Source organism: Eretmochelys imbricata, chromosome 9 (genome assembly GCF_965152235.1).
Source record: "Eretmochelys imbricata isolate rEreImb1 chromosome 9, rEreImb1.hap1, whole genome shotgun sequence".
NCBI classification, from domain to species: Eukaryota; Metazoa; Chordata; order Testudines; family Cheloniidae; genus Eretmochelys; species Eretmochelys imbricata.
The window spans coordinates 80,102,886-80,125,919 of NC_135580.1; the positions used below are offsets into that span (position 1 = coordinate 80,102,886).

General features: G+C 43.6%; 1 protein-coding gene across 1 annotated transcript in view; it reads left to right on the top strand.

Annotated features, from left to right (window-relative positions):
- The first annotated feature begins 5,996 nt into the window (after positions 1 to 5,996).
- Positions 5,997 to 23,034, top strand: part of LAS1L (LAS1 like ribosome biogenesis factor) — a 47,115-nt gene continuing 30,077 nt past the window's right edge. Inside the window, exons 1-7 of the mRNA XM_077827255.1 lie at positions 5,997 to 6,192; positions 6,604 to 6,729; positions 6,934 to 7,003; positions 8,791 to 8,872; positions 10,820 to 11,014; positions 14,638 to 14,684; positions 20,683 to 20,792. Coding sequence (XP_077683381.1) covers positions 5,999 to 6,192; positions 6,604 to 6,729; positions 6,934 to 7,003; positions 8,791 to 8,872; positions 10,820 to 11,014; positions 14,638 to 14,684; positions 20,683 to 20,792 — 824 coding nt within the window. The 5' untranslated portion in view covers positions 5,997 to 5,998. The remainder of the gene's footprint in view (positions 6,193 to 6,603; positions 6,730 to 6,933; positions 7,004 to 8,790; positions 8,873 to 10,819; positions 11,015 to 14,637; positions 14,685 to 20,682; positions 20,793 to 23,034) is intronic.

Genomic DNA, 23,034 nt, shown 5'->3' on the forward strand with positions numbered 1-23,034 from the left:
AAATCTTGTTCTTAAGGACTGCCAACCCTTGACATCTCTGCACTTACTGGGCAGGCTCAGCCAGGGTGGGCAGGATCCAGCAGCTGCTGCTACAGGGAAAGGACCAATAAGTTGCAGATGCAGGGGAGGGACCAATCGAGGCTGCACTGTCTGCTCCCCAAGGAAAAATCCCAGACATTGCCTCTTTTTTGAAAAGTCTGCCCAGATGGACAGCAGATTACCTAAAAAGAAGCAACGTCTGGGAAAACCCAAATATATGATAACCCTACCCAGCCAGGGACAACGCCCCTCCCTTCCCCCAAAATTCCACCCATGGTGTCAGAGAGAATTTGGGGTTTTCTCAACGTTCCATTTTGATTTGACTGTATTCACCTTTCAGTTCTCCTTCTGCTTCAATCTTCCAAGTTCTTTTGAGGCAGATTAGATTATTTAATCTTTCTGCAGACTAGTATGGGTGAATGTCCATGGATATAACCTAAAGCAAAGATAGAATTTGGTATTCTACACAAGTTCTACTATTTCCATGAAGATTATTTCCCTTAGAGGTGCCCCTAATGGATTCATTTCTTTCAAAATGTATATAAATTTTTTGTCTCATGTAATGATTGTCTAATGTATGTGTATTCTGACAATAGCTATCTAATCTCTCAGAATTTACATTATTGAAAATAAATGAAACTAAGTAATCATTACCCAAGAAATAAATCATAATATTTTGAAAGTGATACAGCTCCACTTCCACCCCCTACTTGTCCTCTTGGTAGTTCTCTCAGAAATAATCTCATGAAGATATAATTCAAAACTCTATACAAATTCTACTATACTCCCATCAGGCTATATAAAATACACATGTAAAATTTCCCCTGAAATTCCTTTTCACAAAAGAGGTTTAAATAAACTGCAGTCTAAATCTGTCATGGGTCTAGCTATGATTTCTTTGTTATTGTTTTGGTGGCCTATCTTCTGATTAGATGTTATAAAATCTTCATTTAGGGTTTACTGGTTATTTTTCCTATGCTAATGATTCCAGATTTTGAAATAGTTGAGAATGATTAAACATGTTTTCAGCTGATAATCCATCTTTCCAGACGTACAAACCTTCTAGATGATAGTCTTTTCTTCCTCTTACTGGGTTCTATGGGAATAGAAGTTTATTGATTTTTAGCTTGGCCCTAGCAGTTGCCAGAGTCCAAACTTTCTGTGCACAAAAGAGTGGAGTTTAATAATAAAGCACCTTTATAACTAGGCCCAGGTAATAACCAAAGAAAATATATATTGAACTTTGTGGTTTCCATTTCTGTCCACTGGCAGAGGAGGCATTAGATCCATAGGGTGAGAGTCAGAATAGGAAATGTATCCAGAGATTGTGCGTGTTTAGGATTGGAGGAATTACAGATGTGGTGGATGGAGGTTTCCTGTTATATAGCAGGAGGGGAGAACCTGTGATGTACTCCGTGAAGGCTGTGACAGAAAGGGGGAACAGAGATCCTGGTTCCTCTCCCCAAGTAAACCTCAGACAAAGCATATCATATTCTACTGAAGCAGAAATATTCACACAAGCAATTAAAGCCAACTCTAGTTTCATAAATTAATAGATTCAAAAATTCTAAGGCCAGAAGGGACAACCATGGTCCCATATGTCTTCAATTTTGGCTGGGTTGTATTAACCAGCCCTGGGTATTAGAGGAACAAATGTTTTGCGAAGCAGAAAGTTTCAAAACACCACTATCTTGAATAATGTGAATCCGGTGCAAACTATCCCTTATTTTAAAGAATGCCAGAATACATTTGCTCCTTATTTTACAGGCTAAGCTCCCTTTTTCAAAGACTCACCTCTAGGGAGCAGAGAGAGATTCATGTTCAAAAAGTGCTCTTCCAACCTGCAGCAAATGAAACATGCTCTTTAGCCATCAAGGGCAGGCCTTTCCGGAAATGCCCAAGAAAAACAAATTCTCATGGAAGATCCCATCTGCATGAAAAGAATCTGTGTCTGTAGGAAATCTGGAAACTCTATGGCAAATGCTGATGGTGAGAGAACAGTTTCCTCTCCGAGAAGGTGGAAGCACTTCTCCCTTAAACAGAACCATACTGTCAGAGCAGGTGAAGCTGAAGGAGAGCCCAGACAAAGACGAACTTGATCATATAGGTGAAGGAACTTAATGGATTTTTGTAGTCTGTATACTAGGGTCACTCACTCTAGCCCTTTCCTTCTGTCTCTGTAACCAAGCCAGATGACTGAGTTTGGGTGAATCCCACTTACAATATTTCTTTAAGGCTTTGTTTAGCTTGTATCCTCTGAAACATCAACTCCCCTAAGATCCATACTTGCCTTATATTTCTGCAGATATCCCCAAAACACAGACTCCGTATCTATTAAGCGCTACAGACCATGATCATCTCTTCCAGCCACATTGACCATAGCCTGGCTAACAAGTTCCTTAGCCTGGCTTCTGAAGATAGGACAAAGAGCACAGTAAGAGCAAAATGTAGAGATTAAATATACACAGACATTTGAAAAAGACCACACAAAGCTCAATAATTAAATAGTCCTAATTTATGGAAATAGCTCTCCAAACTTTTCCTCCAACGAATGCTATTGTGATGAGACACACCAGATTGTGTGTGTGTGTGTGTGTGTGTGTGTGTGTTTCCTTGGTGTATTGTGAGGCCATGTGCTTTCAGCTACTCGAGAAAGGAAAAGTGCCATTCTTGTATGGCAGTGAGTGCCTTCTCACAATTCTAAAATGAGCTGGGGCTCAGAAATACCAACAGGATCCTTGATGTGTTTTGGTATTTGTTCATGACACAAAGAGGAGAGGCAGCATGGAAAAGTTTTCAAGTAGCAAAGAGGTTTTGGGGCTTGGGTTAAGTTCTGAGCAAAAACTCAGACAGATTCTTAGACCCAGATCCTCATCTAATATAAATGGTGACAGTTCCATTGACTTCAATGGACATATACTGATTCTGATACAGAATACAGAATCTGATTCCCAGTATTGCAAAGGTGTAATCACACTGTCATGGCTCATCAGCTGCAAAAAGGGTGATTCCATTTTCAAATGACATGTTGGGTTCCAGGCCTCTCTCCCTGCCCCTCTGATCACACTTCCAAAGAAAGGCCATCTGGATCTCAGAGGCATCGCTGTGGTTTCTCTTCTTTATTTAGGGGCAGGGCACTATAACAGAAATGGCCTCCCTCCTGGGGACAGCCACACCTCTCACTTTGAACATGCTAATGCGGGAATTAATGTTTCTCTGCTGCCATAGGAAGTGGAGTACCTATTCCAGAATGCAGCCAGTGACATGCTGGTGTCACTCTGGAAGCACCATTCAGCAGATGTGATGGCCAAGGTGCTGGAGGGATTCCAGGAAGTGGCTTTTCCTCATTACAGTGTCCTCTGTGTGATGCTACTGTGTTCATATTGTGCTTGACCTCTGATCCGGAGTCACTTAGGTTCTCTAGGTCCCAGTGTCCATATGGGTAGCATTGATACTGAAGAAATTCTGAATTCCATTTTGCAGTCTTAACCTCCATTTTGTGTCTCTGGCTTCTCTCTGGAGTAAGCAGAAATCATTTCACCACAGAACGTTGCAGGTTACTTACCATTGGACATTGTAAGTCAAATGACCAGAACTCAGCATAAAATGAGGTATGGACATGAAGTTGCCTAGATCTGGAGCATGGGCAGTAAGTTAGATGAGGTAATCATGGCTCTGAGGTAAAACAACACAAGTAGGCATGTGCCAAATGAGATAATGCTGGACAATAAGCATGTGAAACATAAGGTTGAGAAGAGGTCAGTTTGCTTCTTCTGGTAGCTAAGGGATGAGGTAATATCTAGTAGTGAGCATACTCAGTAGAGATTAAAATAGACAGTATAAAAAACAGTTCTGACAGGACAGCATAAAAGGCAGAGGATCAGGAGGCAGCAGTCAGTCAGGAAACAGCAGGATGAACTACTGGAAAGGAGCAGGAAGAGCTGCCGGAGAGAGAGAGAATTCCAAGCTTTCTAAATTGGCAGTTGACTGAAGATGACAACAGCAGCAACAGCATCAGCCGCTCAAGCGTCAGCATCAACCATTAATAACTAGCAGATAACATAACCCTGCTAGTTTTTAGTTTTAAGTATAATAGTTTAGTGTAGTTTTAGTATTTGTATGCTTGAAGTGTGCATGTGTGTGTGTGTATTTTAATTAAATTTTACATAAGAAAATTACAAAGTATAAAATTAAGAACTTGCTGTCCACCATCTGTGGCAGAACACATTGTTTAGAATAATTTAAACTGCATGCTATTGTAGTTTAGATGCTTTTTTAATTTGCAATAAGAGATTTGTGTCTAATTTATGTTTTAGATCATTAGTGGTTATTTTAGATTACATTGTAGAAGGGATTATTAGTTACATCAATAAAATACACTTTGTTTTGGAAAGAATACTGCTGGTGTCAATCATTTATTGGAAGGTTATATCCATGTCCTTCAGTGTTCCCTTAAGTGCCCTGAAAACCCATACTTCTGGAGGGATAGCTTAAGGTGTTGATAGGCCGGTTATTCTGGGGCACTCCAAAATCCATTTTTCGGGGTAATAGCATGGGGATAATATTACCTACCTCTGGGAAGGGGGGTTGTGAGGCAGAATATGTTAATGTTTACCCTTTGAAAGTAATAATACTCGGCATATATTGCATTGTTTGTCTGAGATATGAAAACCCTTTCAACAGGGGGATAAGCCTTATCCCTGTTTTACAGCTGCAAAGTGCTATGTAAGTACTGTTATTCATAAATGGAAGCCATCTCTCTCCACAGCACATACTGAGGATCCTGAGGAGGACTGACTCATTGAAGACCACTGAATGAGACAGATATTTGGTTGAGGTAAGCTCGGTGTCACTCAAAAGCTTGTCTCTCACCAACAGAAGTTGGTCCAATAAAACATTACCTCACTCACCTTGTGTCATGTCCGATTTTTAGGTTTTGTCTAGACTAGGATTTAAAAGATGTGATGAATTGTCTAACCTGATATAAAGTAAAACATCTACACCTCTGTCAAGGCAAAATAATTTCACTTTCACATGAGCTAATTTTATTCAGTTGAAAGTGCAACTACCCTGCAAAAGAAAGAAAACAGAAATGTGATAATTTTCATTGTGTTGCAAAGTAGTTTGTTTTCAACAAGCCATGCTGACCTACCACTTTGCTAGACGTGGAATAAAGGGAGGCCGTGGAGTCAACAGAAGCTCCTGAGGCTCTGTTTAAACTCAGCTTAAAATTTATTTCAATATTTATATAAATAATTATTTATATTTATATTAACTTGATATACTGTTGTGGCACCCATTTGAAATCCAAAGAGTTGGGATGACCATATTTCTCTAAACTGAAAACGGGATGCACGGAGGGGTGCCCCAAGCTGCCTGGCGTTGCCACTGGCCCAACCCGCCTAGCATCACCGTTCTCCCCGCCAACGTGCCACACCCCTAGTGGAGCCAAGTAGCCGAGACGGGGGCGGAGGGGAAGAGAAAGGGGTATGGGCTGGGCCCTGGCCAGCAAACCAGGGTAAGTGCGTGAGTCCTTTGGGGCTTGGAGCCAGGAGATGAAGCTATCTGACTGTGATCCAGCTAGCAGTGGGATGCCCCTGTGGGAGCTGGTATAACAGACTGGGCCAGGAAGCCGGCTGGGTAGCGGGAGGGACCAAGGAAACACCAGACAGCAGCCCTGGGGAAGTGCGGGGAGAGGCCGCGCTGAGGGAGGGTCTTGCCGCGGGGGCGAGGATGCGGGCGCGTGCGTGCTCCGCAGCAGCCCGGCGCAGAGCGTCCCCTAGCAACCCAGCGGGTAAGAGCACGCACGCGCCCGCATCCTCGCCCCCGCGGCAAGACCCTCCCTCAGCCACGTGCTCGCTGGAGGAGCCAATGGAAGAGGGCGGAAGCTCACAGCCCTCTCCGCTTTGATTGGCCGGGGCCACGGCCCCGCGGAAAGGCTGGGCTCCGGGCGCGCGGCATGGCGGGGAGCGGGGCTCGCGCGGAGCCGGGGCGACGGGCGGCAGCGCCGGCCCGCGGGAAGCGCCCGCCGCGGCGGAGCGTGGTGGCCTGGAGGAGCAAGGCCGAGTGGGACCAGGTGATGGTGGGGCTGTACTGCGGGGACTGCCGGCTGCAGCGGGACGCGCTGGACCGGGTGTCGGGCTGGCGGAGCAGGTGAGGGGGCGCCGGCGGAGGGGCTGTCCCAGGGGAGCCACAGTGCCCCAGGCGGGGCCGGGCTGGAGCCCCGGCTGTCCGGCTCTGCCCGTCCTGGCTGAGTGCGCCTTGCACTTCCGGCCCCGGCGTGCTGGAATAATTTGTAGAGTGGGGGGTGCTGAGAGCCCTGGCTCGTCCAGCCTCTGAGTGTCCGTGCATCTCCATCCAGCACTTGCAAAGTATCTCTTATTCTGCTCATAAGCAGAGACCTGCTGAGGAGACTGTTCAGTGAATTGGTGCAGTGAAGGAGTATTTTACATGGACTAGGCTGTGAATCCAGCAGGAAGACCTCAAGGCAATTAACTTTTTGCCGTTTCCCCCTTTTTAATGGGAATGGTATAAGAATGCTTGTTATGCTTCCCCTGTCTCTAGGTATGGGCACAGAATGCCTTTAGCTGTGGATTGCACTGCAGATCTGATTCGCTGTAAAATCTTGGATACATCTGGCAACATGAGATCTCATGAACTGGTCCTTTTGTATGGTCTGGCTCTTGTGAGGTAAGACTTAAAGGTCTTTGTACAGTTGGAAAAGGACAGACTCTGGGGGAGTGCAGTATTCTCTGGCACAATTCCATTTTGTAGCTGCTTGATAGCAATATCCCCCTTGAATGTGTGGGTTAACTCTCCCCCTGAGTGTCAGGGTTTCTGGTAGCTGTTTTTAATCTTTGAAATACTCTTCTCTTGTCTGTAACCTCTGCATAGGTTTGTGAATCTAATCACAGAGCGGAAGCAGAAAATTGTCAACATTCCCCTGAGACGATTAGCTAAAGAGGTACTTTTGAATAAGAGTTCCTTGCTGGTTTACATGTGCATGTAGACAACATACATGTTGGTGTCTAATTGTCAGTGATGTTTCTCTGTTATATGTTAAAACGTTTGGCCACTTGTTGCCTGGCTGTTGCCAGCTAAAAGGATTTAGTGTTTGAGAAAGATGTAGCCTGCTCCGTAGAGGGGGGGGGAGGAGAAGCACCAAATTTAGTGTAAAGATTATATTTAGTTGTAAATCAACATTTTGATGGTTATCAGCCAATGAAAGTCAATCTTTCTTTAGAAAAATAAACTAAAAGATGATTTAAAGCAAGGTTTTCTGTGGGGTGACTTAAAATGCTTTAGTTTAAATCAAAATCCATCCTAATCTGAGCAATTAAGAAATGTTATTGCAACTCAGGGTAGTTTGTCTAAAACATTGGTTTTGTATGAATTTTAAGTTAGATTAGGATTGGTTAATAGAATTATTTTCATGAATATTGTTTGAGGAGCAAGGGGAACCTAGTCCCATGAAGAAACACAGCTTTGGATGTAAAGATTTCCCTGCAACATATGTAGCACCTCTTCTTCCCCCTGAAAAAATATGTACTTGCGTCTCTTGGATATTGAGCTGTGGCTAGATAGGGGCCATTATAAAATCCTTTGGAATTTAAGGCCAGTGTTGAAATCTCACTCAAGGGCAAAGGCTAATGCAGCAATAATCTCCTGTGCAACACCGGTGTGACCATGGTCTGTCTCCTTTTGAAGTGGATCACTTCAGAGGAGAGAAGTGGATCTTCTTCCCCCTCACCCTGAATACAAAACCTCAGGATCCAGCTGTAGTAATGGGATCAAACTAAAGCAAAAGAAACTTGAGATGAATGGCAAGAGAACTCCTGTGGCAGTGATGTCCTTCCTCTTATTGAAGAATTTCCAGGGGAAGGGATGAAAGTCGGTTAAATGCTTGTCTGGTCAGTTCTGAGACTATACTGTAGGCAACACCCTGCCTTGTGCACAGGGCCAAAGTCTGTTTGATCTTTAACTTTCATGGTTCTGTACCACTTTAATTTTCAAGGACAGAATAAAATGTCTCCATTACCTAAACAAACATCAAAATCCGCAACTCCCTGCCTAGTCAGAGCTTATTCTTAAGGGAAGTCAGAGTTGAATATAATATGTTGTAATGTCTTTAAAACGAATTGACTCAAAAGATTTCACAAGAGTAAGTTATCCAATTAAAGGGACCCTAGTGTAAATCCATACTTCTATCTGCCATTGTTGCATGTAACCTTCAATCTTGAGAATGGAAAGACGAGGGAGGGGAGAATTGCTTGCTGTGTATTTTGTGTAGTCAGTTTTACTGTTTTCCTCTTGGTTGGTGACCTTCCCGTTGTTGGGGGTGGTCTCTAACAAAGTGTTGGGGGAGAGGAAAAATACTTACAAAATAAATATGTAAATGAGTATAAAAATAAACTGGTACTTGGGGCTGGTGTATGATCTGAAGTTACTTCTAACTCTGACTAGATTTCAAGGTGATTGTGTCCCTTTAAAGTCACAAGAAAAGTAGCAGAAAGAAATGGTGAGGTGAAGGTGTGGGAGATGGTACCATCAGCTGAGGCTTGTAATGCACTGAAGAGTTGATGAGGCAGAGATATGCAGGAAGGAGATATGCATAGGAGAATATCTCTGGCCATGGGGAGGTTTTTTTTTACTCTCTTCTGAGCTCTGTCTCACCTGGGTGGCTGTTTGCCTGCATGTCTGGCTGCAATTAAATGCAATGCCTCATGTAATAATTGTGTGGTTCTTTCTAAGATGAACATCCCAATTTGGATTGTGAACCTTCGCCATGATCTGACCCATGGGAAACTGCCTCAGCTAGTTGCCTGCCGAAAAGGTGAGAGTCATGTACACACAGGCACACTCTGTGCCTAAGGAGCTTTTATGTTTCTGGGAGCTGCTGGTTGTTGTGTTTCTGCTGCTGCCAGGCACAGTTTTCAGTATTCTACTATGTGGTGCTTTGGACATGGGTTTGCCGTCTCCATGGTAGCAGAGAGCAGATCCACAAACTCCCAGGAGAGGTCAATGTAGAGACAGATGTGGCAGCAGCCCCAGTGGGCTGGGCAAGGAGGGCCTTGCCAGCTGATTGTGACGGGCGTGCCTATGACTGGAGGGGGGCAGTAGTCTGGGGGAGGGGGAAGGAGGAGAATCTGGGAAGTGGGGTGCTACAGTGGGTTATCCTGCCAAAGGGGAAATGTGGCCTTAGGCTGGGGACAGCAGAATGGTGTAGGTGAGAGGTCAAGAGATTGAGGGAATGAAGGAGGCAGGCCCTTTCCCTCCAAAGCTTCCAGTTTTGGGAGAAGAGGGGGAAATCTAAAATAAGAAACTGAAAAGCCTCACAAGCCAACTGAAAGGGATGTGGAGGAAGGGAGGGAAAGGACAACAACTCCATTGGTTTTAAGGGAAGGAATGACAGATGGAGCTGGCACCATTTTATGGTAACGGAAAACTGGTTATGTTATAGGTGCTCCTGCACCCCTTCTGTCTGCCATCCCTGATTGCGGGAGCTGAGTGGGGCAAGAGTGCTGGAATTACTCCTGTACAGCAGAAATTAATAGATTTAAAACAAGATTGTCAGACTGTGTTCAAATTCTGGCACTTAAATCTACATAGAGGGACTTGGATTAAGAGATCTGATTTCAGAGGTGCTGACAATTGGCAGCACCCACTACCATTCTCACTGAAGTAAGATTTTCAGCACCTCTGCATAAGCGGTCTGATGTCTAAGTATGTATCCAAGTCTGCAAATTTTGGTTTAATTATTGAGGTGCTAAATAGAAAGGGATTTTGCTAGAAGTTATCTAATCCAGGTTTTCTTAACCTTTGGGTTGGGACCCTAAACTGGGTCACCAGAATGTTTCTAAAGGTCAGATGACAGCTCCTGTCCCACAGGCTGGCTGGGCTTGCCTCCCTGCTCCATACACTACAACCTCTGGGGGCCCAGTGCCACTCAGGTCTGGCCCAGCCATCATGATGATGGCAGTCCAAATTTGAGTGAATGGCACTGAAACCCCATGAGCTAGGTCACAACTCCACTCACACAAATTTGGTCCAGTCAGGGGGATGGGGCCAAATCTGAGCAGTGCTGCAACCCCAGAGGTTGCAAAGCCTAGAGCAGAGAGCCAAGCCCAGCCAGCCCCACAGCACAGGAGCTGGCACTGTGGAGAGTGTGCTGGGCAGGACATACCCCTCCAGGAGGGCAGGACCTGACTAAAACCACCCCAGGGCCTCCACCCCCTATTTACTGCATCTCAGCAGGCCATAAACACTTACAAATGGGTCTTGAGCCTGGAAAGATTGAGAACCAGTGGTCTCATCTGGAGTGGACGCTGAATTTTTACAAGTGGTTATAGTAGTGAGATAGTGACTAGAAAAAAAGTTGTCAGACAATTGGATGTTTATAGTCTTTGCTTAGGTAACGAACACTATAATTAGGTGCTTGAATACTACATTGATGGGCACGGTATAAGAATCTGATCAGTTTTCTAAAAACTTTCACCTTGTGGACTGAAATCATCCAGGTTGAGAATCTGACAAGGTGACAGCTGACAACCCCCCAGGGCTGTCTGTGTGTTTTGGCTGTCCAGTCAGAAGACACTTCCTTTCTTAGCAGGAAGTCACATTAACCATAGCGTTTGTATTATTTCATCTCTGAATTCAGTAACTCTCAAAAGATCTTAGTCACTAGTGCAGATTAACTAAGTGCCTGCTCTATTCTAATAAAGAGTGAATTTCTCTGGGATAAAGAGGGAACAAATGGGCATGTTGCTGTGTTTACCTTCAGGTTGTGATGTGGTGCTGGAGTGGCTACGCCGGACGTACTGGAGCCGTCAGCTGGGTAATAGTCTGGCTGGAGAATGTGAAGAAGAGCAGAATGGGGAGGTAGAGGCAGCAGCAACTGAGGCAGAGGTGGACAGTGACACAGAGGAGGCTCAGAACCCACAACCACCGGGCTATCAGAAACACAAGGAGCTTCATGGTGGGTGTCTGGGGAACAGTGACAGAGGTATCAAAGTTAGATCACTGTCTTCTTCTAGTAGCTGGGAGCTTAAAGAACACATAAGTACTGCTGCTACTGCCACTTGATGGCTATACTCCCCGTTATAGGCTTCCATCCCCAGAACAAGCATGTCATGCACAGAAGTCACTCACCAGCTGGCACCTCCTTGTGATGAGGTGTGGGGTTGCTGGGCTTTCCACTTAGTCACTTAATTGGTCCTCTGATGGCTGGTCTTCTATGCCCTGATCCTCCCAGCCAGGTCATTTAAAAGTTTGATGTCCTTCTCGGGTATCTAAGGGGTCAGGCCCCAAGCTGGCTTCTCCCGTATGGCCTTTTCAAAGTTCTTTTGCCCAGCTTAGCCCTGGGCCAGCACAAAGTCCTGCTAAATCAAACAGAACTTAATAGAATCACACTTTTTATAAAATCAGAAGTTTCAGGGTTTCTCTTTGGGTTCTTCAGTAGAAATCCAAAGTTACACACTAAATTAAATGCTACAAAGAACCTTGTATCCCCACACCTCCCAAAAAATCTTGAGCCTCTTGGGTTTCTCTTCAGCTCCCCATTTCTCTGCCTCCCTGAAGCCTGGCCCCTTGTTCTAGGGACTTACCACAGGAGTTAGCTCTGCTTCTGTGGCTCAGCTTTTCTCTATAATCAGCCCATAACTGCTGGGCTTCTTCCTTTTAAGTCCTACATCCAGCTCAGGTGTGGGAGGGCGGGGCTAATTAAGCAGGGCTGGCTAGCCCTGGGCCTCCTGGACCTTAAAGGGGCAGGCCATCCTGTTACACTCCCTTAGCACAGCTGGTACAATTGCTGTTTGGGGCTTTGATGGTTATTGGTGGGTCTGACTTTTCTCATACCAACTGTCTGGATTTCAGCACAAACACTGTTCTTAGCAGTGGAACCCCAGTACCATAAGGGTAATATGTATTAGGTTGGAATAATTTAGTGTTGAAACTGGTCAAACCAGGTTTCAACTCCTGACTATAAATCTAAGGGTTAATTCCAAATTCCACTCTAATGCCCCACTACACTCCTGAAAAGCCTAGATCACCTATTTAGTCCAGGGGTCTCTGCAGTGTCTTTCTATTGAGCGGGGATGATACATAATCCTTCTAAGTGATGTCAGTTGGTCCCCATAAAACTGAGTGCAAAATAGGAGTCCGCTTTTTAAAAAAAAATAATAATAATCAGACCCCAGGTATACGTCATCAATTCAGCAAGTGCTGATCCGGTGCCTCTTAGTAACAGGAGACACCTTCAAAGAGAGAGGACACCAGCAGATCAGATGCACCTCAGTGGTCTGTCACTAATTCTTTTTTCTAGTCCTGTGTCTAACTTACTAGTGGCTTAAGCCAAGTGTTAGACTGAGCCTCCCAGCTGGCCAAGTAACCTCTCTGAAGAAGGAATTTTAGTCAATTTCATCTATAGCCCTATCTCTCTTCTGCATTTTCCTGCTTATCTGCAGACACATGCTGTTCGGCCTGGTCCAGGTCCTTCTTCTGTTGAATCAGCTCTTCTGCCTTCTCAGAAGAGATCTGGATCAGTAGCAGTTTTGTATAATTGAACAGTATTATAGTTATGGGAAGTGCTGAGTAGTGAATAGTAGCTGAAAAGGTAGAAGCAGTTCTCACAGTAGAATCATTCTAATGCCTCCTGAAAAAGCCAGGTTATTAGGAAGAATGTTGGGTGCAGGATTTATTAATATATCAATCCCTCCATGAAATTGAGTCTAGGGGTCACAGTCTAATTGAGCTTTGGACAGATGCTCTCTCAACCAGAAGTTAGGGGCTTGATGCAGGAATTACTGGGTGAAATTCTATGAAATGTGTTAATCCGGGGGTCAGACTAAATGAACATAATGGTCCTTTCTTGCCTTTGATTTTTTTTTTTTTTTTTATCAGTTGGTCTGCTTTCAGACCCTGCCTCTCGGTTGTGAGCCTAGTCTACGTTACTTGGTGGTTTTGTGTGTGTAAAGTGACCGAGAGACAGAGGGTATTGGCTGAAGGAGCCAACGTCTTATGGTTTGGGACTCAGGCTTGCTCTACCCTACAGAGTTAGGTCGACGTAAGGCAGCTTATGTCGACCTAATTATGTCAGTGTACACACTACAGCCTTGCTCCTGCCGATGTAAGTGCTCTACTACACTAATATCATAACTTCATCTCCACGAGAGGCCTAGAGCTTATGTCTGGGTAGTTAGGGTGATGCAGTGTCCATTTAGACACTGCATTACTTACATGGGCTATTGGCTGTCATTCTTGTCAATTTCACGGCTCCATGCGCCTGCCTGCTCCCCACTTGGAGCCTGGCTGCTCCCTGCTCCCAGCCCAGCTGCTGTCAGGGCTCCCTACTCCAAGCCGGGCTGTGCCATCCCGGCTCCTTACTGCCAGCCAGGCTTCTCCCGGACACTTCCCGCTCCCTATGGGGAACCCTGGTGCTGCAAGGAGGCTCCCAGCAGCTGGGAGCCTGGCTCCCCCACTCCTCCGGCTCTTGGCTCAGCAGGGAGCCTCGGGGCAGCTGCCGGATTCCCAGCAGGAAGCTACATGTGGAGCTGAGAGCTCAGGCTCTCAGCCCACCACACTGTTCCTCTTAAGTCAGTGGAAACGCATCTGATGAGAATGCGCATCACCGACGAGAGAAGGGTAGTGTGGACGTAGTAACAATTACTGTGGTGGTTGAAAGTTTACCTAATAAGTCGACTCACATTTCTAGTGTAGACATGTCCTAATATGATTAAATTATTTAACATAGTTAAAACTAGAAAATACTCTGAAGAATTCCAAGAAGACCTAATCAAAGCCAGGTGATTGGGCAACCTGATGGCAGATAAAACTCAGTGATAATAAATGCAGGGAAATTCACTTTGGAAGAACTGTTACATCTTCAGCCAGAACACTATCTTCATTTTTGGTCATCTTGTCTCATAGATACAGTAGAAGCAGAAGAAGTCCAGACGTAGACAAACACTTAAAACTGATGAAAAGAAATACAATTTGACTTACATAATTGGCCTGTGGAATTTGTTGCCACAATATATCCTCAATGTCAAGAGTTTAATAGGAGTACAAAAAGGATTCTATGTTTATAACATCCACAGTTCCATTACATAGGACTTAAAACAAAATTATAAGGGCTAAAAACCCTCATGCTTCAAAGCACAAGATAACTACTAATTGTCAGTACAGGAAACATCTCTTCCTATGGTCAAGTTCTTTTGTAGTTGTCTATGACAGGGTTTCTTGCACCTTCCTCTGTAGTATCTGGAAGTGGTCAGTGTTGGAGACAAAATATGGACTAGGTGGACCACTGGTCTGATCCAGTATGGCAATTCCTGTATTGAACTGAAGAGACTGAGAACTGCTAATCTAGTATAATCAAAGAATTGCCAGGTATGGATTTATATAATCTCTGCATTTCACTGTCTTAAGCCTCGAGTAAGCATTGAACAGTATGTAAATGGCTTGCCCAAGGGGGGTCAGTTTGGAGAGGATAGCTCACTAGTTCCTTAAAGATAGGAAGGTTCCATTTCTCTCTGTGAAATGGGAGTTATATTAGCTCCTCATTACCTGTTGTTTAAACCATGTAATTGTATTTATTTCTAGAGAAAGTCAGAGAGCTGCTGGTGTCCTACAAAAATCAGCAGTTTGGGGTAAGTGTAATTTGATTAACGCTTTGAGTGCTGCTTCTTTCCCTGCTGTGTAACTGCTTCTGTGCTTTTTATCACAAATCTTCTTATTCAGACTCAGAAAACTGACATGCCTTGCAAGGCCTGACTTGGAATATCTGTGTGCAAGATTGGCTAGTTCACATATAATTAAGGCTTAGTTTATGTCACTGAGATCGTGAAGTCACGGAATCTGTGACTTCCAGAGACCTCCATGACATTCTCTGCTTCAGCCCCAGGGGCTGAGGCACTCTGGAGCTGGAAGCCAGCGGGCCCTGGCAGGGTTCCAGCGACAGGTGGCAGCAGTGATAGGGGGCCCCTACAAGGTTCCAGCAACAGATGACACGCTCCTGAGGGGGCCGTCCTCGGGGTTCCAGTGACGGGCAACAGCCTCGCACAGGGCGAAGGGAAGGGGGACACCTCAGGCGAGTGGCTGGGGGTGTCCCTTTTTCTCTTTGGGAAATACGGTCACCCTGCAACTCGTAGCTGCCATGGGCGGAGGCCCCCCGCGCTCCTCCGCAGCTTTCAGCTGCCACAGGCAGAGGAGGAACCTCACAGCTCCCAGCCACCACAATGGCGGGGGGAACCATAGAGCCACAGCAGCAAAAGTCACAGACAGGTTCTGGCTTCCGTGAATTATGGATTCTTGTCTGTGACTTTTACTAAAAATAACAATGACCAAATCTTAGCCTTACATGTAATTATAGGAATATCTTTTTTCCCCACCAGTAATTTTTAAATCATCCTGGGGGAAAAACCTGCATAGGAGTGTCATGCCAGTACTTCTGATGATTCTGCCCTTGCTGCTTTGCAGTCCTGCTATTAGTAGAAGTAGACTGAAACTTAGGTGATTTTTGCCAGTTTCAGAAGTGCCATTTCTTATCGAAAGTGTGAAGGCTCTGTGTTGTCAGTGACATAGCAGTTCATCCAGTGGCCTGTAGATGGGGCTGTGAGCATTGCTGATGAAGAGAGCTCTCTGTTATGTAGCTTGGCTGTGCTCTTTTCTCTCCTGGTACTAAGTGTCTTGTGTGATTCATCAAAGCAAAGCAGGCACAGGTTCACTTCAGAGAGCAAGAAATGTGGGCTTCTTGTGGCTTGGGACATGATTAAACGTTATAGCATGGTTGTTTATGTTTATATGTAATAGCCCCAAACCTGTCTCTGCAAATCCTGTGCCTTTTTATTCCTGCAGGAGGTTTAACAATATACTTTTAATTATTGGACTCAAGTCTTTAGAAGCTGATTGATATCAGTCATTTTAAAATAGTCTAAGATCTTCAGTCCAGCTTTTCCATCAGCCAGCCTGCTGTATTTGTGTCAGGGTTCAGTTGATAGGGATAGTGCTGGGCTTCAGGAGACCTGGATTCTACTCCTACAGAAATTCTACCACTGACTTGCTTTGTGATTTGCGACAAATAATTCAATTTCTCAGCTTCCTTCTCCTTAAAACAACAACAATGATATTTATGTCCTTAGTAAAGCATGTTGAGATACCCTGGTGACAGGTACCTTAGAAGACCTTCAGATAAGGACTGAAGCCAGTGGGAGTCTTTACATTGGCTTTATATGGGCTTTGGATCAAGTCTATTGAGAACTCATCTCCATTTCCCTAAAGTAATATTTTCCAGTAACTCCTTCTCCTCCACCCCACAGACCATTAACTAAACCATAGGTAAGAACTACAACTGGCAACTTTACAATGTTTTAGAATAAACATCCAGATTTCTCTGTGAGGCATATGTGGAGATAATGACGCATCCCCATCCCAATTCCTAAAATCCTTGGGAAACAGTGTATTTGGTAATTGTGTATGTAAATAACATTTCTGTCTGAAAAATGTTACTGCTGTTGCAAGTAATACTTACATTAACTGAAAGATTAGGAAATAATTTTTCTAGTTTATTCTGTTTGTTTCACAGTACTATATAGAGGGAAACTATGAAACACAGTCAGTGTCTTTCTCCTGGGTCATTACAGTAGTGATAGGGGAGAGGAAAAAGTTACAAAATGAATAGGAAATTGTGATTATAAAAGTACATAAACTGGCAGTGGAAGGGAAGAAGCTGGTGCATGATCTGGAATTACTTTTTAACTCATTAGCTAGATTTCAAGTTGACAGGTGTGTATATATAATGTTTTATTGGCTGGACAGTTGTCTCCTGGCAATTCCTTAAATCTGGTGTGAGATTTTCAGAGGCACAAGGGGCAATAAAGGCACCCAATTCCCATTGAAAGATAATAGATATTGGGCACTTAATTCCCATTTGTGCATTTAAAAATCCCCCCTCCCCTCCCTTAGTTCTGTGTCAACTGCTAAAGAAAAGCAACATTATTTCATCAAAATGGCATGCATGAATGACCATGTGTAAATGCCCTGCTATTGATATCAACTAACAAAATAAACCCTTTAGCATGCTTGCTTCTGAAACCATACCCTCCAAACATGCTATCCTGTACACCAGCCTTTTTGTTGGACATCTCTTAAGTAAGGTGTTCTTTCCAGTCTGTGCTTATTAACTATAGGAAAGGCCTGGGAATGTAGCTGAGTGCTGGAAAATAAATCTTCAGTGGAATAAACGGTGTGAACATTTTCCTCTCATTTTTAATGTATTGAGTATACCATTTTGAGAATTATGCCCACCAAACACTATAAGAGATCCATGGACAGGATCTCTGTAAAACTCCTATTTGAATGCTTTTTTTTTTCCCCCTGTTCATTTTTTATCTATTTGATTGTTATGTTAAATATATGATCTGAATTATAAATTCATAGATATAGTTCTCAGCACATAGGTTGGTTTACTGCAAAACCATTGCTAAATATCTGCTGGGGAATATTTATGTATTTCTTACCAAAAAGGTTTGGGGAGGAGGGTCAGATGCAGGGAATAGTTTCCTGTATTGGCTCCATTCTGGAACAAATAAATCACAGTTCTTCAGTACTGGGATTCTCAAAACCCCTCTTATCCCCCATTCTTTCTCATTACAAATAAACTGTTAATCAAAACATGGCCCAATTTAACCAGACATTAAATGTGATACATTGCAATGATGGGACAGGTAATAAATGGGCCTTACAAGTCATTTTTTGGAAAGTTCAGGCACTCCCACCCTTTTCTGGAGCAGAGCAGGAAGTGGCTGTTCCAATAACTCAGGGGTCTTTTGTTTTGTGTGGGTTTTTTTTAATAGTCTGCCCAAAGCTATTTATAGTGTCCTGGACAGCACCTGGCAATGCAGGGGGAGAGAGTAGGAAAGATGGAGAGAAGGTAACATAGTTGCTCTGTGTAGGAGGGGAAAATTTCTAAATACTTTTTTTTAAAAGTTTTGTTTTTAAAACAATTGATACATCATGGATTAAATTCCCCAGCCCCTCTTTTATTGTCTCTCCTTCCTCTGCTCTCACTGTAGTGCCCAGATATCCTAGAATATTCAAGGGGAAAATCCTTTGCAATCAAAATCACATTTAGTGAGGCATGACTTCATCATTGCAAATCCAAGAAGCTCCAGATTACTGGAACTTGGCTAAGCAAGTTCCGGATGGAGTGAGTAGACTTTCATAGAAGCAATTACATGTGGCTTATAGTTTTAGAATTAGCAACAGACTGTTTCACAGACTTGGTATATAGATGATAGTAATAATTTGCATGTATATAATGACACATTGAATTAAGGAGTGTTGAAGGAATTTACAAACACTGAGACTTTACAGTACAATAAGCAAATTATCCTCATTTTAAAAGTGTGGGGGAAACTGCTCCAGAGAGGCTAAATGATATTAGTGACTGTGCAGTATGCTGTTCTACAACTTTATAAGGTAAAGTGTTCTTACACTCATATGTGATGTGTTTGGTAAGTGTTTTCATGATGGAGGGAATACATATAATGAACAATAGAAGTAATTAATGGCAAGAAATAACTTTTCACACTGTTAAACTCTGTGGAAGCAATACACTGGTAACAGAAGAATGAGATTATTATTATTATTTCTACAAGATTTCCATCCAACAGTTCAGAGGTGATGTGAACTAGCTTGATTAATTTATGAAGTAATCCTAATTGTATCTGAGATTGGTTCTGATTTTAAATATTGCATTGGATACAAATGATTCTTACATCACTGAACTGGAGATATTCTTGAATTAGCTGCTGTTGATAAAATGTAGTCTGATTTTGCATTTTAGAGACTGTAAAATGCCAATGGCTTGCTCTTTAAGGTCCATACCTGGGAACAGTGGATGTCTATAGACCTAAAAAGATGTATGGATCTATAGAATCAATGTTAAATTTTGGAAATTAACTAGTTTTACAAATGGCTTGTCTGAACTACAGTTCAATTATAGTACAGTTATACTGGTGTACAGGTGCCTTTATACTAGTATAGCTATTACCATTCAGCAAGCTATCCTGGTATAAGACATCTTTATATCAGTATAATTTTATCCATACTAGGGCGGTTGTACTGCTTTAACTATACTGGTAAAGCTAAGATCACTGAATTGACTGTAACAGTAAAACATTAATGTGTAGATCAGACCTAGGTGAGTTTCTTTAGTAAATACTCTAACATAAGGACACATATTCCTGCACATGTTCATGTTTAACCGGCTTGGAGATATTTTAATGATTCGTGATATTCAGGTCACATCTCAGACTTGATTTTTGTTACTTAAAACATCTGTTGCACCTCATCATTGTGACTGTGCTAAGCAAATTAAACACACGCAACTTCAGACAAGCACAAGAAATCACGGTTCTCTAGGTTCTTCCAGGGCCTAACTGGTATTCCTTCAGTCTCATCATCTGCACAACAACTTCTGTGCCTACCCCTGTGTATGGGACTCCTTAACTCTCCATATTCATCAGCCTCCTCGGAACAGAATTCTGCAGGAAGTCCTGTTGGTGATGAACACCATGTGCTGAAATGTCTTGTTTTAAAAAAATCACTGAGCACACGAAGGGTTGACCTACTTTTATCATGTACGTGTTGTTTGAGTCTGATTTACACTGTCAGCTTGGCGGTGCGTGGCCATGTCTCTTTTCCATACAGGATGAACTCCACCATATTAGTGCTCAGTAAATTAATGCCATCTACCCCCTGACACAGATATTAAAATCAGAAGGCATATTAAGCCACCCCTCCCCACAGGACTCCGGTGTACCACAGAAGGGAGTGAAATATAGTCCAGAGGGCCCTGTGCTGAAAAGTCTCTGCACCTTCTCCCATGCACAAAAACTGCGAGAGCATGTCACCAAAACATTGGGAAATTTACACTTTCAATGATGTCACATTCCCTGCAGCCTCCACTGGCATTATGCCTGTGGTTTCCCAGCTGTAAACGGAAGGTGCCCTATACTGGTACTTTTCAGGGTAGTGATGGAAATGCTACTTGCTCTGGGTGCGAATGTCCCTATTAGCAGAGTGTCTAACTTTGTGCTAAAGGGTGTGTGTGTGAAGCTGAAAGTGAGTCTGATTTCTAGAGTGGCAGCATATGTCTCTAGTGTTAGTCTTTCCTATTCTTGGTATAGCCTGACACCTTGCTTGCTGTTTTCCAACTGCTACTGCATCCTGAATGCTGCATAGATCACTAAGCTGATTTGACACTTGCGTCTCTGCCATGTGCTTAACATTAATGGCAAAATCCTGACTCGAGTAGGCATTATCTATTTTACAGGTGTGCACTTGGGAACAGAGATGGACTTGCTGGAGAGCAGAGGATAGAACCAGGGAGTCCTAATACTTAGTTTTCTGCCTCCGAATCCTTGATCATGCTCCCCTTTCAGTTTAGGCCTGTCCTTAGTCAGAACACTTCTGTATTAATGCTTTATAATGCGGTTGAGAGGGAAGCTCTGAGAGCCACTCTCAGGGTTATGAATTAAATGCCTGGATTATGCATCTGCTCTTTATAGTAGTGCCTCCTGCTCTCAGTGACTCCCATGTAGCAAAATATATTTATTTACTGATACTGTTTTCTCTCTTATGCAGGTTCTTCAGGAGCTTCAGTCCTTACGAAAGGCCCGCAAAGCATGGTGTAATTCTTCCTCCGAGGTGGAGTGGATTTTGGCTCAGATTAAAGACTTGTTGCAAGAGAGCAGGTACAGTTTATCTGGAGAGCAGCCGCATACTCCAGGCAGGAACCGTAACTCTGTACAGCTGTAGGGCTGTCTGCTTGCACCATTTTACTGGGTACTTTAAGTTAGTCACAGACAAAGTCATAGGTTGCTGATGATAACTCACCTATGGTCTTAGTTCTTGATTTCTGCTAAAGAATGTTTCCCCTGCCAGGGGCCTGTGTGTGCAGCTGGCCCTTGGATATGTGACCACTCTTTCTACTTCCTTTTTTTTTGTTGCTCTAACCTCAGCAGCCATTTGCTTGTGGGTGGGTGGGGATAATTGACAACTCAGTCAAGGTCACTTTGACCGACGGGGTGGTTTTGTGTATTTAACCCTTTGGCAATATGCTCTACCCGAGAAGCAGAATAAATCCAGTTCTGTAAAGCACTGATGTGTAGTGCTTCATACAGGCAGCTGGCAAAATGGCAGCAGAGATGAAGAAATTGAAAGAAAATAGAGCAGTAGTTCCTTGTGAATGTTCTACTTCCATCTGAGAATTGTTTCACAACAGCCTTATGAGGTGGACATGGTCTAACTTTCGCAAGACCTCTATGGGGCAATATTAGCTCTGTTCACATCATTAAATATTTGTGTAACAGTAGATCCTGGAGGACTCGATTGGGATGGAGCCTCATTAGGCATTGTACAAAGTCGTATGAAGCCCCAGTCCCTGCCCCAAGAATCTTGCAGTCTGAGACAAGTGACACATGCAGGGCTGGGAGAGAGATATCAAATATATAATATAGGTTAAAAATGCAGCTGCAAAGTTTTTGATAATTAGAAATATAAAGAATGTCACATGCTCCCATTTGCACTTTAACCTGGACATCATAAATTGGTTGATTTTCTTTTAGGTATCAGTTGCAGGGGGATCCTAAAGAGGGAATTGAAAGATCATTGGATGGTAGTTTTGCCCTTCAGTTCAGATATAGGGGGTATCAAGGAAGAAAGCATAAAGATGTCAGTGTAAGAAGCTGACAAACGGGTACTTGAGGTTGGCATCATTGGTGGGGCAAGGGGAAACACACTAGGGGACAGAGCGGTGAAAGGTTTTGATGATGAAACAAGATGCTTGACTCTAATGTGAAATGGGATCGACTGGAGAGATTCAGGTAGGTGCTGATGCAGGAAAAGAAAGTGAACTTAGTACATTTTTAATTATGGCAAAACTGAAGCAGACAAGCTTTGCAACTAGATCTGATCATATATTGCAGTGATTTCCTAATGCTACCTTGTCGATGCTCTTGTCTATTTGAACACATATGTCCCAAGATTTTGGGCAAAGCCTTTGGGAATCAAATATATAGGAGAGAATGATCATTGCTCTGACTGAAGGGAGTGTCATTTCTCTGGAGAATCCTACATTGTATAGCTTCTCTTCACGTTAAGACTATTACATAGCCTGGTATGTTTGTTCCATTAAGAGCAAGATGGTACGGTAAACCATCTTGTAGTATTCCTTCATGATTGTTTCTGTGAAAACTTTGCCCCCACAAACCCTGAAATCATAAGTTAGCAGCTTGTCTGAAGCACTGCTCTGGGTTTGGTGTGTCATCAGATGTGTCCTCTCTCAGCTTTTGCTCTGTTCTCCACTGTTCTCACTATGCTGTATGAGTGTGTACTGTGTACATTCAGCACTTGAAGTGCATTTCCAAATGCATCCAGAATGTTGTCTGGTCCTTAATTAGTTAGGCTTCTCCAAAAATATTTCACTTGACAACTTGGAGCTGTTTGTGCCTCTGAATGGCCTTTTAGAAGCTGCTACTCTACTTATACTACCTGTGACAAAGTTCCTGCTCTACCTTGGTGGGTCTTGCGCTTACTGGCGGATTTGCTCGCCTTGGAGCTTCACAGCAGCCCTCAGCTTGGCCGTTTTTCTGAACCCACAGTCCAGGTCAACTCCTCCTGTGTCTGACCAGGAGTTGGGAGGATTTGAGGGGAACCCGAGCCCGCCCTCTACTGCGGGTTCCAGCCCAGGGGCCTGTGGAATGCAGCTGTCTAGAGTGCCTCCTGGAACAGCTGTGCGACAGCTACAACTCCCTGGGCTACTTCCCCATGGCCTCCTCCCAACACCTTCTTTATCCTCACGATAGGACCTTCCTCCTGGTGTCTGATAATGCTTGTACTCCTCAGTCCTCCAACAGTCCGCGTTCTCACTCTCAGCTCCTAGTGCCTCTTGCTCCCAGCTCCTCACACGCACACCAGAAACTGAAGTGAGCTCCT